At 48.0% G+C, this 12,635-nt stretch overlaps 1 protein-coding gene across 1 annotated transcript; it reads left to right on the forward strand.

Moving 5' to 3' along the window:
• The first annotated feature begins 1,460 nt into the window (after positions 1–1,460).
• Positions 1,461–12,127, forward strand: pcnx4 (pecanex 4). The gene is made up of 13 exons (XM_072677269.1): positions 1,461–1,558; positions 3,624–4,451; positions 4,751–4,933; positions 5,282–5,544; positions 5,639–5,896; positions 6,835–6,935; positions 7,031–7,153; positions 7,253–7,613; positions 7,738–7,841; positions 9,187–10,140; positions 10,333–10,541; positions 10,879–11,065; positions 11,148–12,127. The coding sequence occupies exons 2-13, from the start codon at positions 3,736–3,738 to the stop codon at positions 11,397–11,399; spliced, it is 3,711 nt and encodes a 1,236-aa protein (XP_072533370.1). The 5' UTR covers positions 1,461–1,558; positions 3,624–3,735; the 3' UTR covers positions 11,400–12,127.
• The last annotated feature ends 508 nt before the right edge of the window (positions 12,128–12,635 follow it).

Genomic DNA, 12,635 nt, shown 5'->3' on the forward strand with positions numbered 1-12,635 from the left:
GCAGCGTCTGTTGGTGTTGGTGCTGTGGAGCGTTGCAGTGCAGTGCAGTGTTCTACTACAGGACCCGTTAAGCCCATGTTCCAGTTTGTTCTTCTGGAATTGGTTCAGATCTGCTCAGTTTTCTTACTTTCCCTCATAAGCTGGAATAACTGGGTTAGAGACACTGTCTGCTGACTGACGCCTGAGCCCCGTTCAGTTTGGCATAATCTGCCCCATCCGTTAACCTGGCCTACAAAGCATACAGATAATCTAGACTGAACACACCTCTGTCTGGATTACTGTCCACACACACACACACACACACACACACACACACACACACACACATTTCTTCTTCCTCTCCCTCCTACACATACAGCTAAAGAATTGACGAGTGATACATAATAATAATAAGTTTTATTTAATACCAGTTTTTAACAGAACTAAATAAAAACAGGAAAATATGAATCTAAAAAGACTAAATTAGTCAGTTTAGTCTGAAAGAAAAAAGGGAACACAGCAATATTTAGATTAGATTAAATCATACACAGCATAGCAACCACCTTGTAACACCATAGCAACCACCTGGGAATAGCTTAAGACGCACGATCACTCTGCATTCTGATTAGGAAATGTACTTTGCTGTGTTGTTATGATCATTATTATTATGACATAATAACCCCATTTCCCCCAAAACCCCTAGCAACCACCTTAGTCACCTTGTATCCAGGAATTCCACTTTTCTATGTTATTATTATTATTAATAATAATAATAATAATAACAATAATAATAATACTATTACTACACTATGGCAACCACCTAGAAACACCCTGAAAGCCACCTGAGAAGATGCAAAAGCACTGCATTCTTTTCAGGAAATGCACTTTCCTACTGATGATGATGATGATGATTATTATTATTATTATTATTACATGATAACATCATTTTGCAAAACACCCTAGCAACCACCTCAGTCACCTAGTATCCAGGAATTCCACTTTTCTATATTACTATTATTGTTGTTGTTCTTCTTCTTCTTCTTATTATTATTATTATCACACCATAGCAACCACTTAGAAACACCATGAAAGCCACCTGGCAATATGCAAAAGCACTGCATTCTGTTCAGGAAATGCAGTTTCCTACTGATGACTATGATTATTTTTATTACTTTGATCATTATTATTATTGTTATCGTTGTTGTTATTGCATAATATCCTAGAACCACCCTCAACCACATGGGAAGAGCAGGCTCTACTCTCTTGGGAATGCTTTACACTAGATGTTGGAACATTGCTGTGAGGAGAATTTGATTGCATTCGACCCTGACAGTGAGATCGATCAGTGAGGTCAGTGCTTATTGGGGCAGTGCCGTTCTGTGGGTCAGTGCTTATCGGGGCTGTCCGTCAGTGGAGTGCTGGGTGGAAAAGTCTCAGAACTGGGACACGGTGCAGCAACGCGCTCCTGTGGCCACGGGGGGCGCTCTTCTATGGAGCTCTATGGGAAACGGCAGCAATGGGCGCCTCAGCGAAGGTGAAGATAAACACGAGAACAGCTCCCAACTCCTCACGCCGAGAGGTCAGTCCGGCTTCACTGGTCACATTTACTGGGAATGGGTCGGGGGAAGTCCAGTAACACACCCCAGCAGCGGCGCAGGCAGCGATATATCACATGTAGCAGGCTGGTTAGCATCACCGCTGGGCTAGCTTCCCTGTGTGTGTATTGTGTGGCTGCAGCTCTGGGTTTAAAGTTAAAATTGCATCATTATTATTATTGCTGCCCGGTTTGAGTAAAACATTTCTTAAATGGTTCTTTCCCTCAGTTCAGGCCTCATTAATACAGCTTCAGGAGAGCAGGTCTCCTTTTGTTGTCATAGCCACAGTGCTAGATTACCGCAATGGCGGCAGATCCAGGTCCAGAGAGCGGAAATCCGCGCCAGGGTTTTGCGCTAACTGCCGGGGCGGCGCGGCTGCGGCTCGGTCAGCGCGCTGCTGGAACACAACTGCGGACCGGAGTCCTACTTTCTGGGCCTGGATCTGCCGCCTCCGCTTTACCCCGCTCTCTCTCTCCTTCTGAAGTTAAAAACGGACCGTAGGGCTTAATAAAAACGATCCGGGCCGACCGGTCAGACATCAGCCGAACTCCAGAACCTGCTGGGCTCCAGTTCTCTGCCCTGGTTCTGTTTCCAGGTTCTAGCTGTGGTTCTGAGTGGCTGGTTAGCCGAGCAGCAGCACCTCTCCCCCTGTAAACAGGAGCGGACCCCCTGCAGAGCTCTGGGTTTACCCCTGATTGATTCATTTATTAATTATTGTTTAAATCTCGAGCTGAAGCTGATGATCAAACTGAGGCCAGGACTCACTGATGTTTTCTACTGAGCTTCTGAAGTGTATCAACCTTTATAATGATGATAATAATAATAATAATAATAATGTTTAAATACATAAATCAATTCATTTAAGTTTTTTTATTGAGCACAATTTATGGAATATAGCTAAACAAGATATTAAGGATTAAATACATAAACATTGAGTGACTCACTTTATGAAGGATTTATTGAACAGAGGGGTAAAATTAATTCAAAATAGACAAAATTATTTACTGAAATGAGGAAACATTTTATGATTTAAATTGAAGGAGCAATTTTCAGAGAACAGTTATGATCTATTAAATTGCAGGAATTATATATGACTTCACATGAAGTCTTTAAATCAAAGGAAAGATTTATTCAATATTAATAACTAATTAAACTATTTATTAAATTGAAGGAATGACTTATTAAAATCAGGGAACAGTTTAGGATGTATTGAACAGAGGAAAAAATATATTAAATCAAAACAAAAGGATTTAGAGAACAATATATGATTTAAATAAAAACAATTATGTTAACAATAAACAATTATGATCTATTTAATTTCAGGCATGATTTATGAAGTTGAGGAAAATATATGATTTATTAAATCAAAGGAAATATTTTTTAAATTGACAGAACAATTTATTAAATAAAAAAAAAAAATATTAAAATGAGGGAACTATTTATGATTTATTAAACAGAGGGAAAGAAATCAATGGAACAAAATCCTGTATTAAATTGAAGGAACAATTTCTTAAATTGAGAGAATAAAATATGAAATTAAGTTAATTATATTATTAAAATTATAATCTGTTGAATAAATGAAACAGTGTGATTTATTACATTGAGTTACTGTGTAAATGTAGGAGCAATATATGATTTAAATTGAAGGAACAATTTTGAGGGAACAAAAATGATCTATTAAATTTTTTTTAAAGATTTATAAAGTTGAGAAATGTACAATTTATTAAATCGAGGGAAAAATTTAGGATTTATTCAATCAAAGGAAAGTTTTTTTTAATTGACAGAACAATTTATTAAACATAAACAATGTGTTAAGTTGAAGGAATGACTTTATTAAAATGAGGGAACAGTTTATGATTTATTGAACAGAGGAAAAATTTAATTAATGGAACAAAATGATTTATTAAATTAAGGGGAACCATTTCTTAAATCGAGGGAATGTTTTAAAATGTCTAAATATAAATATATATATTTTGTGGCTCTGTAGGTTTTTGTAGAAGTGGAGATCAGATTGGTGACGATTGGTCTTTCCCTCTCTCTCTCCTTCAGTAAATGACCGCACTCGTCTCTGAGGCCAGCGGGAAGGTGCTGAAGATGCCAGCGGGTATTTCAGGATGTCTGGGGAGATGACCGTGCCTCTCCTCGCTGCGCTGCAGACATCATGGGCCCTGACGTCCCCCTGCTCAACGACTACAAGCAGGAGTTCTTCTGGAAGCGCTTCCCTCAGACTGTGTTGGGGGGGCCGAGGCTTAAGCTGGGCTACTGCGCCCCCCCGTATGTCTACGTGCACCAGCTGGTGCTGTTCCTGACCCCGTTGCTGCTGGGGGGCGTGGGCACGCTGCTGTACCAGCTGAGGGTGCTGGATGACGCTCATGCTGGCATCCTGTCCGGCGCGCTCATGCTGGGGGCCGGCGCCACCCTGCAGACCCTGGCCCAGTGCGCGGCGCGGAGGACGGGGGCGGTCCAGAGGCTTCAGGCGGCCAGGATGTTCGTAGACAACATCCTGGCGGACGAGGAGGAGGTGGAGTTCACCCACTGCGTGGCCCCGGAGACCGTGCGCTTTGTGGTGCCGGGGAAGAGGTTCATGGTGAACGTGGTTCTGCACACGGTGCTCGCTGGTCTGCTCTGTGGGTTGGGGACGTGGTATCTGCTGCCTGACCGGCTGAGCGCAGTGTACGGAGACTCCGGCGTGGGCCTGGGTGCGGTGGTGCCCGTGTTTGTGCTCAGCTGGGTGACGCTGTGCATCGGGGAGTACTCTCTAATCGTCAACACGGCGACGGAGACGGCCACCTTCCAGCCTCAGGACACCTACGAGATCACACCCCTCACCAGGCCGCTCTATATCCTCGCCTTCATCGCTGTGGACCTGGCATTGAGGTACATACACGCTACAAGATATTTAAATATGTATGTGTATATATATATACTCTAGCCCACACCTGGCATTAGGCAGCATGGAGCCAATAGGTTCATGATGTTGATCTGCTCCAGAGAGTCCTATTCTATTGGCAGTACTTCTTCTCTACAGGGACTAGACAAGCTGTGTGTGCATTTGCACGTCTGTGTCAACAATAAGTGCAGCTGAATGCATTCATTAGAAGGGGTGTCCACAAATATTTGGACAGATAGTGTATGTAAAGACTTAAGTAAATGTCCTCTCTCTGTCCTCTCTGCAGGTGTGCTGGAGGGGGCGTGGCTGAGCTGCAGGTGGCTAGCCAGGTGCTGCATGTGCTGTTTGTGGCCCTGCCGGTGCTGTGGGCTCTGGGCATGCTCTCTCCTCTGGACGCCCTGCTGCTGTGGGCCATGGAGCAGAGCCTGGTGCACGGACTCGGGGGGTCACCCATGGCCACCAACCACAGGTACGCAGGCAGGAGGGGGAGGCAGTAGCCAGGTTTTTGCATGTTCAGAATTTAGGGTCAGAATTTGGCGGCAACAGCAGGAAACCATGGGCCCAACCGGTCCAGAACGTTTTTCCTGCCCCAGCATTGTTGCTGACCATGTGCATCCCTTCGTGACCACAGTTTACCATCTTCCTAAGGCATCTTCCGGCATGATGATGCACCTGACATGCCCGTGAGTTCATGAATTGGGCCCGTTTTAGGGCAAAAGAAGGCCCTAAGGTACCTAGGTACCTCGCTCGGCTCCTCCCACCGTTGGCTCTGAATGAGCAGCTGTTTGTGTTGATGTATTTCTGCGCTCTCCTCTAGGCTGGTGGTGATGTTCCTGTCGTCGGTGTGCGTCGCTGTCTTCACGTTCTTCATCCCCTCCTCCCTCGCCGTGGTCCTCTTCACTGTGGCCATGGGTTACCTCCTGAGTCAGGACCTCACCCAGGTTACGGGGCTTTTTCGAGGGAGAAACCATGACCCCCCCTCTCTTGGCCTGGGCTGGTTCAGCCTCCCGCTGTCCGTGCTCCTCCTGGCTGGAGCCATGACTGAAGCTGGGCTGCTCCACCAACTGGCTCCCAGCCCAGGTATTTAATATTTGAATAGGTGACATATTATTAATAATATTATTTGTGACATCACGTTTAAAATGGGCTAACTACCTTTATCCAATCGCTGCAGGGAACCTCAGCCTCGCTTCAGTGGAGGCCTGGGCATCTTCAGGTGTAGCTCCAGGCCCCCAGGCTGTGGTAGGGTGGCTCCTCATCGCTCTGCTGCTGGTCACACGTGTGCTGAGAGAGCTCCAGGGTGCTTGTGTTTTGGGGGGTGTCTTCCTGAACCCCCTGTACCCCAGGCAGGTCAGCAGTGTCCAGACCTTCAGGAGGCGGACCCGTGGCTTGCGGGCAGCTGGAATCACCCGGAGAGTGCTGCTCAACTTCGGTGAGGAGATTCCCACACATACACTATATGTCCAAATGTTTGTGGACACCCCTTCTAATGAATGCATTCAGCTACTTTAGAGTGCCTGTTGAGAAGTACTGCCAATAGAATAGGACTCTCTGGAGCAGATCAACATGAAACTATTGGCACCATGCTGCCTAGAGCATTATAGAGTGCCCCCTACGCTTCCTGTAGTGTATTACAGTCTGTCAGAATGAGCGTGTGGATCATATGAACATTATAGAGCATTATAGAGCGCCCCCTACGCTTCCTGTAGTGTACTACAGTCTGTCAGAATGAGCGTGTGGATCATATGATCATTATAGAGCGCCCCCTACGCTTCCTGTAGTGTATTACAGTCTGTCAGAATGAGAGTGTGGATCATATAAACATTATAGAGCATTATAGAGCGCCCCCTACGCTTCCTGTAGTGTATTACAGTCTGTCAGAATGAGAGTGTGGATCATATAAACATTATAGAGCATTATAGAGCGCCCCCTACGCTTCCTGTAGTGTATTACAGTCTGTCAGAATGAGCGTGTGGATCATATGATCATTATAGAGCATTATAGAGCGCCCCCTACGCTTCCTGTAGTGTATTACAGTCTGTCAGAATGAGCGTGTGGATCATATGATCGTTATAGAGCATTATAGAGCGCCCCCTACGCTTCCTGTAGTGTATTACAGTCTGTCAGAATGAGCGTGTGGATCATATGAACATTATAGAGCATTATAGAGCGCCCCCTACGCTTCCTGTAGTGTATTACAGTGTGTCAGAATGAGAGTGTGGATCATATGAACATTATAGAGCATTATAGAGCGCCCCCTACGCTTCCTGTAGTGTATTACAGTGTGTCAGAATGAGAGTGTGGATGGTATTAGGTGTAATAGCACATGTAGGAGCATAATGCTTATGTTTTGTTCCTCGTCTCTTTCAGTCTGTCCATTCACCATGATTGCGTTTCTGGCCATGGACGCATCCTTGCATAAGCTACACACCGCCTCATTGGCTGTTGGCTTCACACGAGCCTTCAGAGTGGTGAGCATCTCGGGCACCTTTTTCATTTGGATGTGAATGAAAAGACGTGTGTGAGGTCATTGCTGTTGTGTGTGTGTGTGTGTGTGTGTGTTTAGGTGTGGCAGAACAGTGAAGATGCCCTGCTGCATGTAGTGGTGGTGGTGGTAGTGAGGCTGGCAGATGGAGAGGGCACTGCCCACCATTGGCACAAGCTGGGCATTGGAGTGCAGCTGATACTGGTAAGTTTGGATCTGGAGATGCTGGAGTTACACTGCTAACAAACACTGGACTTGGAATGTGACCAATCTCATCTGTCTACCCCCCCCCCCTCCCCCCAGGTCTCTCTGGTTTCAGATCGCCTCTCTCAGTTCTTGGCGAAGTTAAAGTTCGCTCTGACCGTCCTCATCACGTCGTGGACGGAGACGAAGCAGCGGCGGCAGTCTGCGGGGGCCCTGTTGGCGCTGAACGGGGCGCTGTGTCCGCTCCTTCTGGCCGTGGTGCTGCTGGCCGCGCTGCTTGCTGCCCCCCTGTTGCCCCTCTTCACTCTGCCTGTCTTTTTGGTGGGTTTCCCCCGACCGCAGCGTTCGTGGCCCGAAACACCCGGGATGGCCTGTCCGTGCCCTGACTCCGTCTACTACCAGCAGCTCAGCGTCAGGCTAGCATCCGCACTGAAACACGCACTCGCTAACGGAGTACTGGGTGAGCCTTTTACACACACACACACACACACACACACACACACACACACACACACTCAATAACAGAATGATTTGTTTGATTCTGCTACAGACTGTGAAAACCTCAGTTTCTCTCTGTTCCTCAGGTTCCTGTTGTCCTGGTTCTCATTACCTGAGCCGGTTCCAAGATCGGGTGGCCTGGATCACTGTCCTGGAGAGAGGTTACAGCTACTGCACGGTTAACATTAAGGTAGTAGTTGTAAAATCACAGGAAGGGGTGTAGACTAAATGTAACCATGGAAGTGTGGAATTAATAACCCTGGACAAGAGTGTAGACCTGGTGTAACCATGGGAATGGGTGGAGAAGCAACATGAGAATGGGTGTAAATGGGGTGTAAATGTGATGTAACCAAAGGGATGGGTGTAGACCTAGTGTGACCATGGGAATGGGTTTAGACCTAGTGTGACCATGGGAATGGGTGTAGACCTAGTGTTACCACGGGAATGGGTGTAGACCTAGTGTGACCATGGGAATGGGTGTAGACCTAGTGTTACCATAAGGATGAGTGTAGACATAGTGTTACCATGGGAATGGGTGTAGACCTAGTGTGATCATGGGAGTGTAGAATTAGCTAGATCATGGTAATAGCTAGATAGTAACCATGGACAAGAGTGTAGACCTAGTGTAACCATGGAAGTGGGTGTAGGTATATGGGTGTAGACCTATTGTGATCACAGGAACAACTCTAGACTTGGGTGGTGTATAAAAGGGTGGAACATACATATAAAATGGGTGTAGTCATAGGTGTGTAGCTGGGAAAACGAATGCAGGATAATGGAAATGGGTGAAATCTGCACTTTTACAGAATTCCCCACAAACTCTACGTCACTGTGAGAGTGGGTGTGAGTACAGGGGTGAAAAGCTACGTCTTGTGGACACTGTTCATTTCAGCAGGAGTGTTTTCACTGAGCAGCTTTACAGACATCTAAGAGCGGACCCCTAGTGAGCAAACCAAGGGCAACAGTGTCAGGAGAAATTCCCTAAGAGCCAAAGAAGAAACCTCGAGAGCCCCTCCTCCTCTGGGTGACGCTGGATAGTAAAACAAACAACACGGCAGACACTGAAATAATAATAATAATAATAATAATAATAATGAATAAACTAATGAATATGCAGGAGCAAAACCTGGTCATTAGACACAACGGCTAATGTGTAAAGCTTCAGAGGATTGGTCTGAAGTCTGCATTTTGACTCTGCTGCTGTAGAACATTCACCTACAGCGTCTCCCAGGCTGTAGTTTGTAGCCGGCTGAAGCCGATTGTCCTGCATTTTGCTCATTTGACCATAAACCTAATCCCTGACCTGTAGCCAGATCACTCTGGGATGCTGGAATGCAGGTCAGTCCTACGCAGAGCTCTTGACATGGCTGACTGGTGCACCTTCTTTCCAGTCTAGCCACTGAACTCTGGAACTCCTTCAAAGTGATTGTTGGTCTTGTTAAAGGACTTTGGACGTTGAATGCTTTTCCAAGACGCTGTTAAAAAAAACCCCCAAAAAGGCTGGATAAGTTGATGTTTTTTTTCTTTATCTTCAGGGTCTGGAACTGCAGGAGACGTCCTGTCACACGGTGGAGGCCAGGCGTGTGGACGAGGTCTTCGAGGGTGCATTCGACCGGCTGGAACGTCCAGGCCGTTGCCTGCGCTTCCTCAACCCACACTGGGAGAACTCCCTCACGCCCTGCTCCGCCCTGCCCGTCCGGGTCTACTCCGATGCCCGGAATGTTTTGACCGGGATCATCGACTCGCCCGACCACTTGTGCCACCTCCGCTCAGACTTTCTGAAGACTCTGCTCTGGATCCTGCTGCGCCAGTGCCTCCAGGACAAGGCCTACAGCATCCGCAGGGTCAAAGGCCACTCCCTGCAGGCTTCTGGACGCAAGTCTCAAAGCTCCCAGCATCCCGAGCCTCCTGGCCCCGGTGATGTAAAAATGCCCGTGGCCTCTCAGGGGCGTCCCGACTCCTCGTCATCGCCTAACCTGAGGGGGCGGGACAGCTCCAGCTTGTCCTCGTTTGCCGATTGGTCAGACGAGGACGACCTTTTCGGACCTGTTCCAGCTAGAAAGCCGGTTAAGATGATTATGGTGCGGACAGAAGAAGGCCAGACCGGGCTAGAGCCTGGCATCTCTCTGCCTGGTTCTGCAGAAATACACAGTCTGTATGAGAACATGGCGCTGGCTTCTTTGCCCACGTTGAGGCCGCTGGGATTGGGCCTCGGCATGGGTCTCGGCCTACCTGCAACGGACAAAGGCAGGGATAACCAAATCCCGACTGTAACCACTACCACCACCACCACCTTCATAGATCCCAGCCAGCCTCTCAACTTCACCTGCTCACACTCTGAGAGCCTTTCCCTGCCCACAGCCTGGAGGAACGCCCCCCTGTCCCCATCCAGGCTCCAGGCCCTTCGACCCTGCTTCCCTGAGGAGTGGTTCCACTTCTGCCTGTCCCGGCTGGTCATGGAGGGCTTCTGGGATGGGGAACCTGAACAGGTATGTGGGGGAAAAGTGCTGGGCTTCCTGAAAGCATCTCAGCACAAATGGGCGGGGCTAAACAGCTTTGTATGCAGATATATGCAAATATAATATATATATATTTTTGGACCTTACAAAACTTGCCAAACATTTCTCTGATCTCCCTACTCCTCCTGTCCTGCCCCCTCTGATGCTTTCTGATTCCTGCAGGTGTGCAGGGCTCTACAGGAGGACCAGGTTCTGAAGGGGCTGTACAGCCAGGTGGCACTGTCGTGTTTGGTGGCGCTGGGTGCGGACGCTGCGGTGCCCAGCCCCAGCCTGCTGTTCAGGGTTTACTGCGGCGACGCCCCGTTATCTGACGGACTCGACTGGCTCAGAGCCAATAAAGAGCTGCATCAGCTCACCCTCAGGGCTTTTAGGTAAGCATGCCTAAAAGTAGCTAAAGGGAGTTGCAGTACTGGATGGAGCTCCTCCACCATCATTCCATAGAACACAGTTCCTCCACTGCTCCACAGCTCCTTAATGCTGGGGGGCTTTATACCCCTCTAGCCCACTCCTGATATTAGGCAGCATGGAGCCAATAGGGTCATGATGTTGATCTGCTCCAGAGAGTCCTATTCTATTGGCAATATTCTCTGTAGAGTAGACAAACTGTGTGTAAATTCTTGAATTCACATGCACATGAGTTTGGATTAAGGTGTCCACATACTTTTTTTTTTTAATTGCAACAATAGTAAAGTTTGTGTGTGTGTGCAGGTACAGTGTAAAGTTGCTTATAGACCAGGCCTCCCTGGGCCCTGTGGAGAGTCTGGAGGAGCTCTACACGACTCTACAGGATTACCACAACGACTGGTTTATTGGCCTGACGACGGAGCTCGGCTGGCACGATGGCGTTCTTCAGGAGAAGCCTTTCCTCTTCTCTCTCGGACAGGATCTCACCATGGTAACCCTACACACCTTCAGAGTTGAACCCCTGAAAGTAGCCTTAAAGAAGTACTTCTTCATCTCTCTGTGCCTCTCTGCAGGGTACGTATACGGGCCGGGTGCTGTCCCTGCAGGAGAACCTGGTGCAGGTCGGTGTCCTGAACGAGGAGTGTGTTCGGGGGCAATGGGCGAATCTGTCCTGGGAGCTGCTTTACGCCACTAACGACGACGAGGAGCGCTACAGCATCCAGGCTCATCCCGTAATGCTGAGGAACCTCACTGTGCAGGCGGCCGACCCCCCGCTGGGGTACCCCATCTACTCCTCCGCACCCATCCACCTCGCCTGCTTATGATACACACTCCCACCCACACCAGCCGGTACCACAAGCCTGTCCGGTTAAACTAGGGATAAGGATCCGGGTTGAAATTATCCAGCCATATGAGAATTCCTGCCTTATGGTGAACCGATTGTTCGCGCCTTCCTTCATCGCGGTCAGGAATGTTTGGGTTTTATTTGTAGCTTTTAGGTCACAAATGTTTAAGCGTGTGCTGTTAGTCTTTAATAGGTTAAGTTATTGCAAACTGACAAAAACGACACCTTTCTTAAAGCTAGGCGTACCCAAACTTTTGACAGGCAGCGTGTGACGCTCCATTGCCGTGTCCCTCCACATCTGACCAGGTCCAGCCAGGACAGCTCTGTCCAACGTCCACAACAGAGGCTTTCACACGCCCATAAGGTCCTCTCACCTGGACATTTTGAGCTCCAGGTTGGTGTAATACAGATTTCCGGCCCGTGCCTGTGTATACACACACACACACACACACCCCTACGTAAAAAACACACACACACACACGCACATGCTGGGGCTTTACTCAGAGGCAGCTGTTGGGAAGGACATCAGTGCGCACCATAACCCTGTAGTGTCTGATGGAGCTCCAGTACACACTCGGACATCACTCTGTACTTTACGGCTGCGATGGACGGAAGGGCCGCTGGACACTGTCTTGTCTTCTTTTAAGAACTTTTAAGGACTTTTTTTGTAACTGGAAGTATAAAATAAATCGAAGTGATATACTTGCATTTTGTGATGCATCTACCTGTGGAACACAGCAGCTGATGACGCTCCAGAACCACAGTGAAACACTAAGCTTAATGGGCCAGTCCTGATGTAGCTACACCTTCAATATAGGCACCGCTCTGTAATGAGTCTAGGGACTGACGGAGATTTCAGACCCAAAATTGACCCAAAAACCACAGCCGGAGGAAAATGCTCATGTAGGAATGAACCCAGACTGGTTTGGTTCATAAACCCATAAAAATGTGGCAAGGTGCAGCGGTGGCTCAGTGGTTGGAGCGCTGGGTTACTGATCAGCGGGTTGAGGGTTCAATACCCAGGTCCACTAACTTGGCACTGTTGGGCCCTTGATGTTGTGGATGCGATTACCTCGGTCTGCTTAACTGCCACTCTTCAATACCTGGGTCCTGTACACTGCCACTGTTGGGCCCTTGAGGTTGTGGGTTCCTTACCTGCATTCACCAGGGGGCCACTGTTCGATACCCAGGCCAGTAGACTAGTAGCTACAGTTGG

The sequence above is a fragment of the Salminus brasiliensis genome, chromosome 4, assembly GCF_030463535.1.
Source record: "Salminus brasiliensis chromosome 4, fSalBra1.hap2, whole genome shotgun sequence".
NCBI lineage: Eukaryota > Metazoa > Chordata > Actinopteri > Characiformes > Bryconidae > Salminus > Salminus brasiliensis.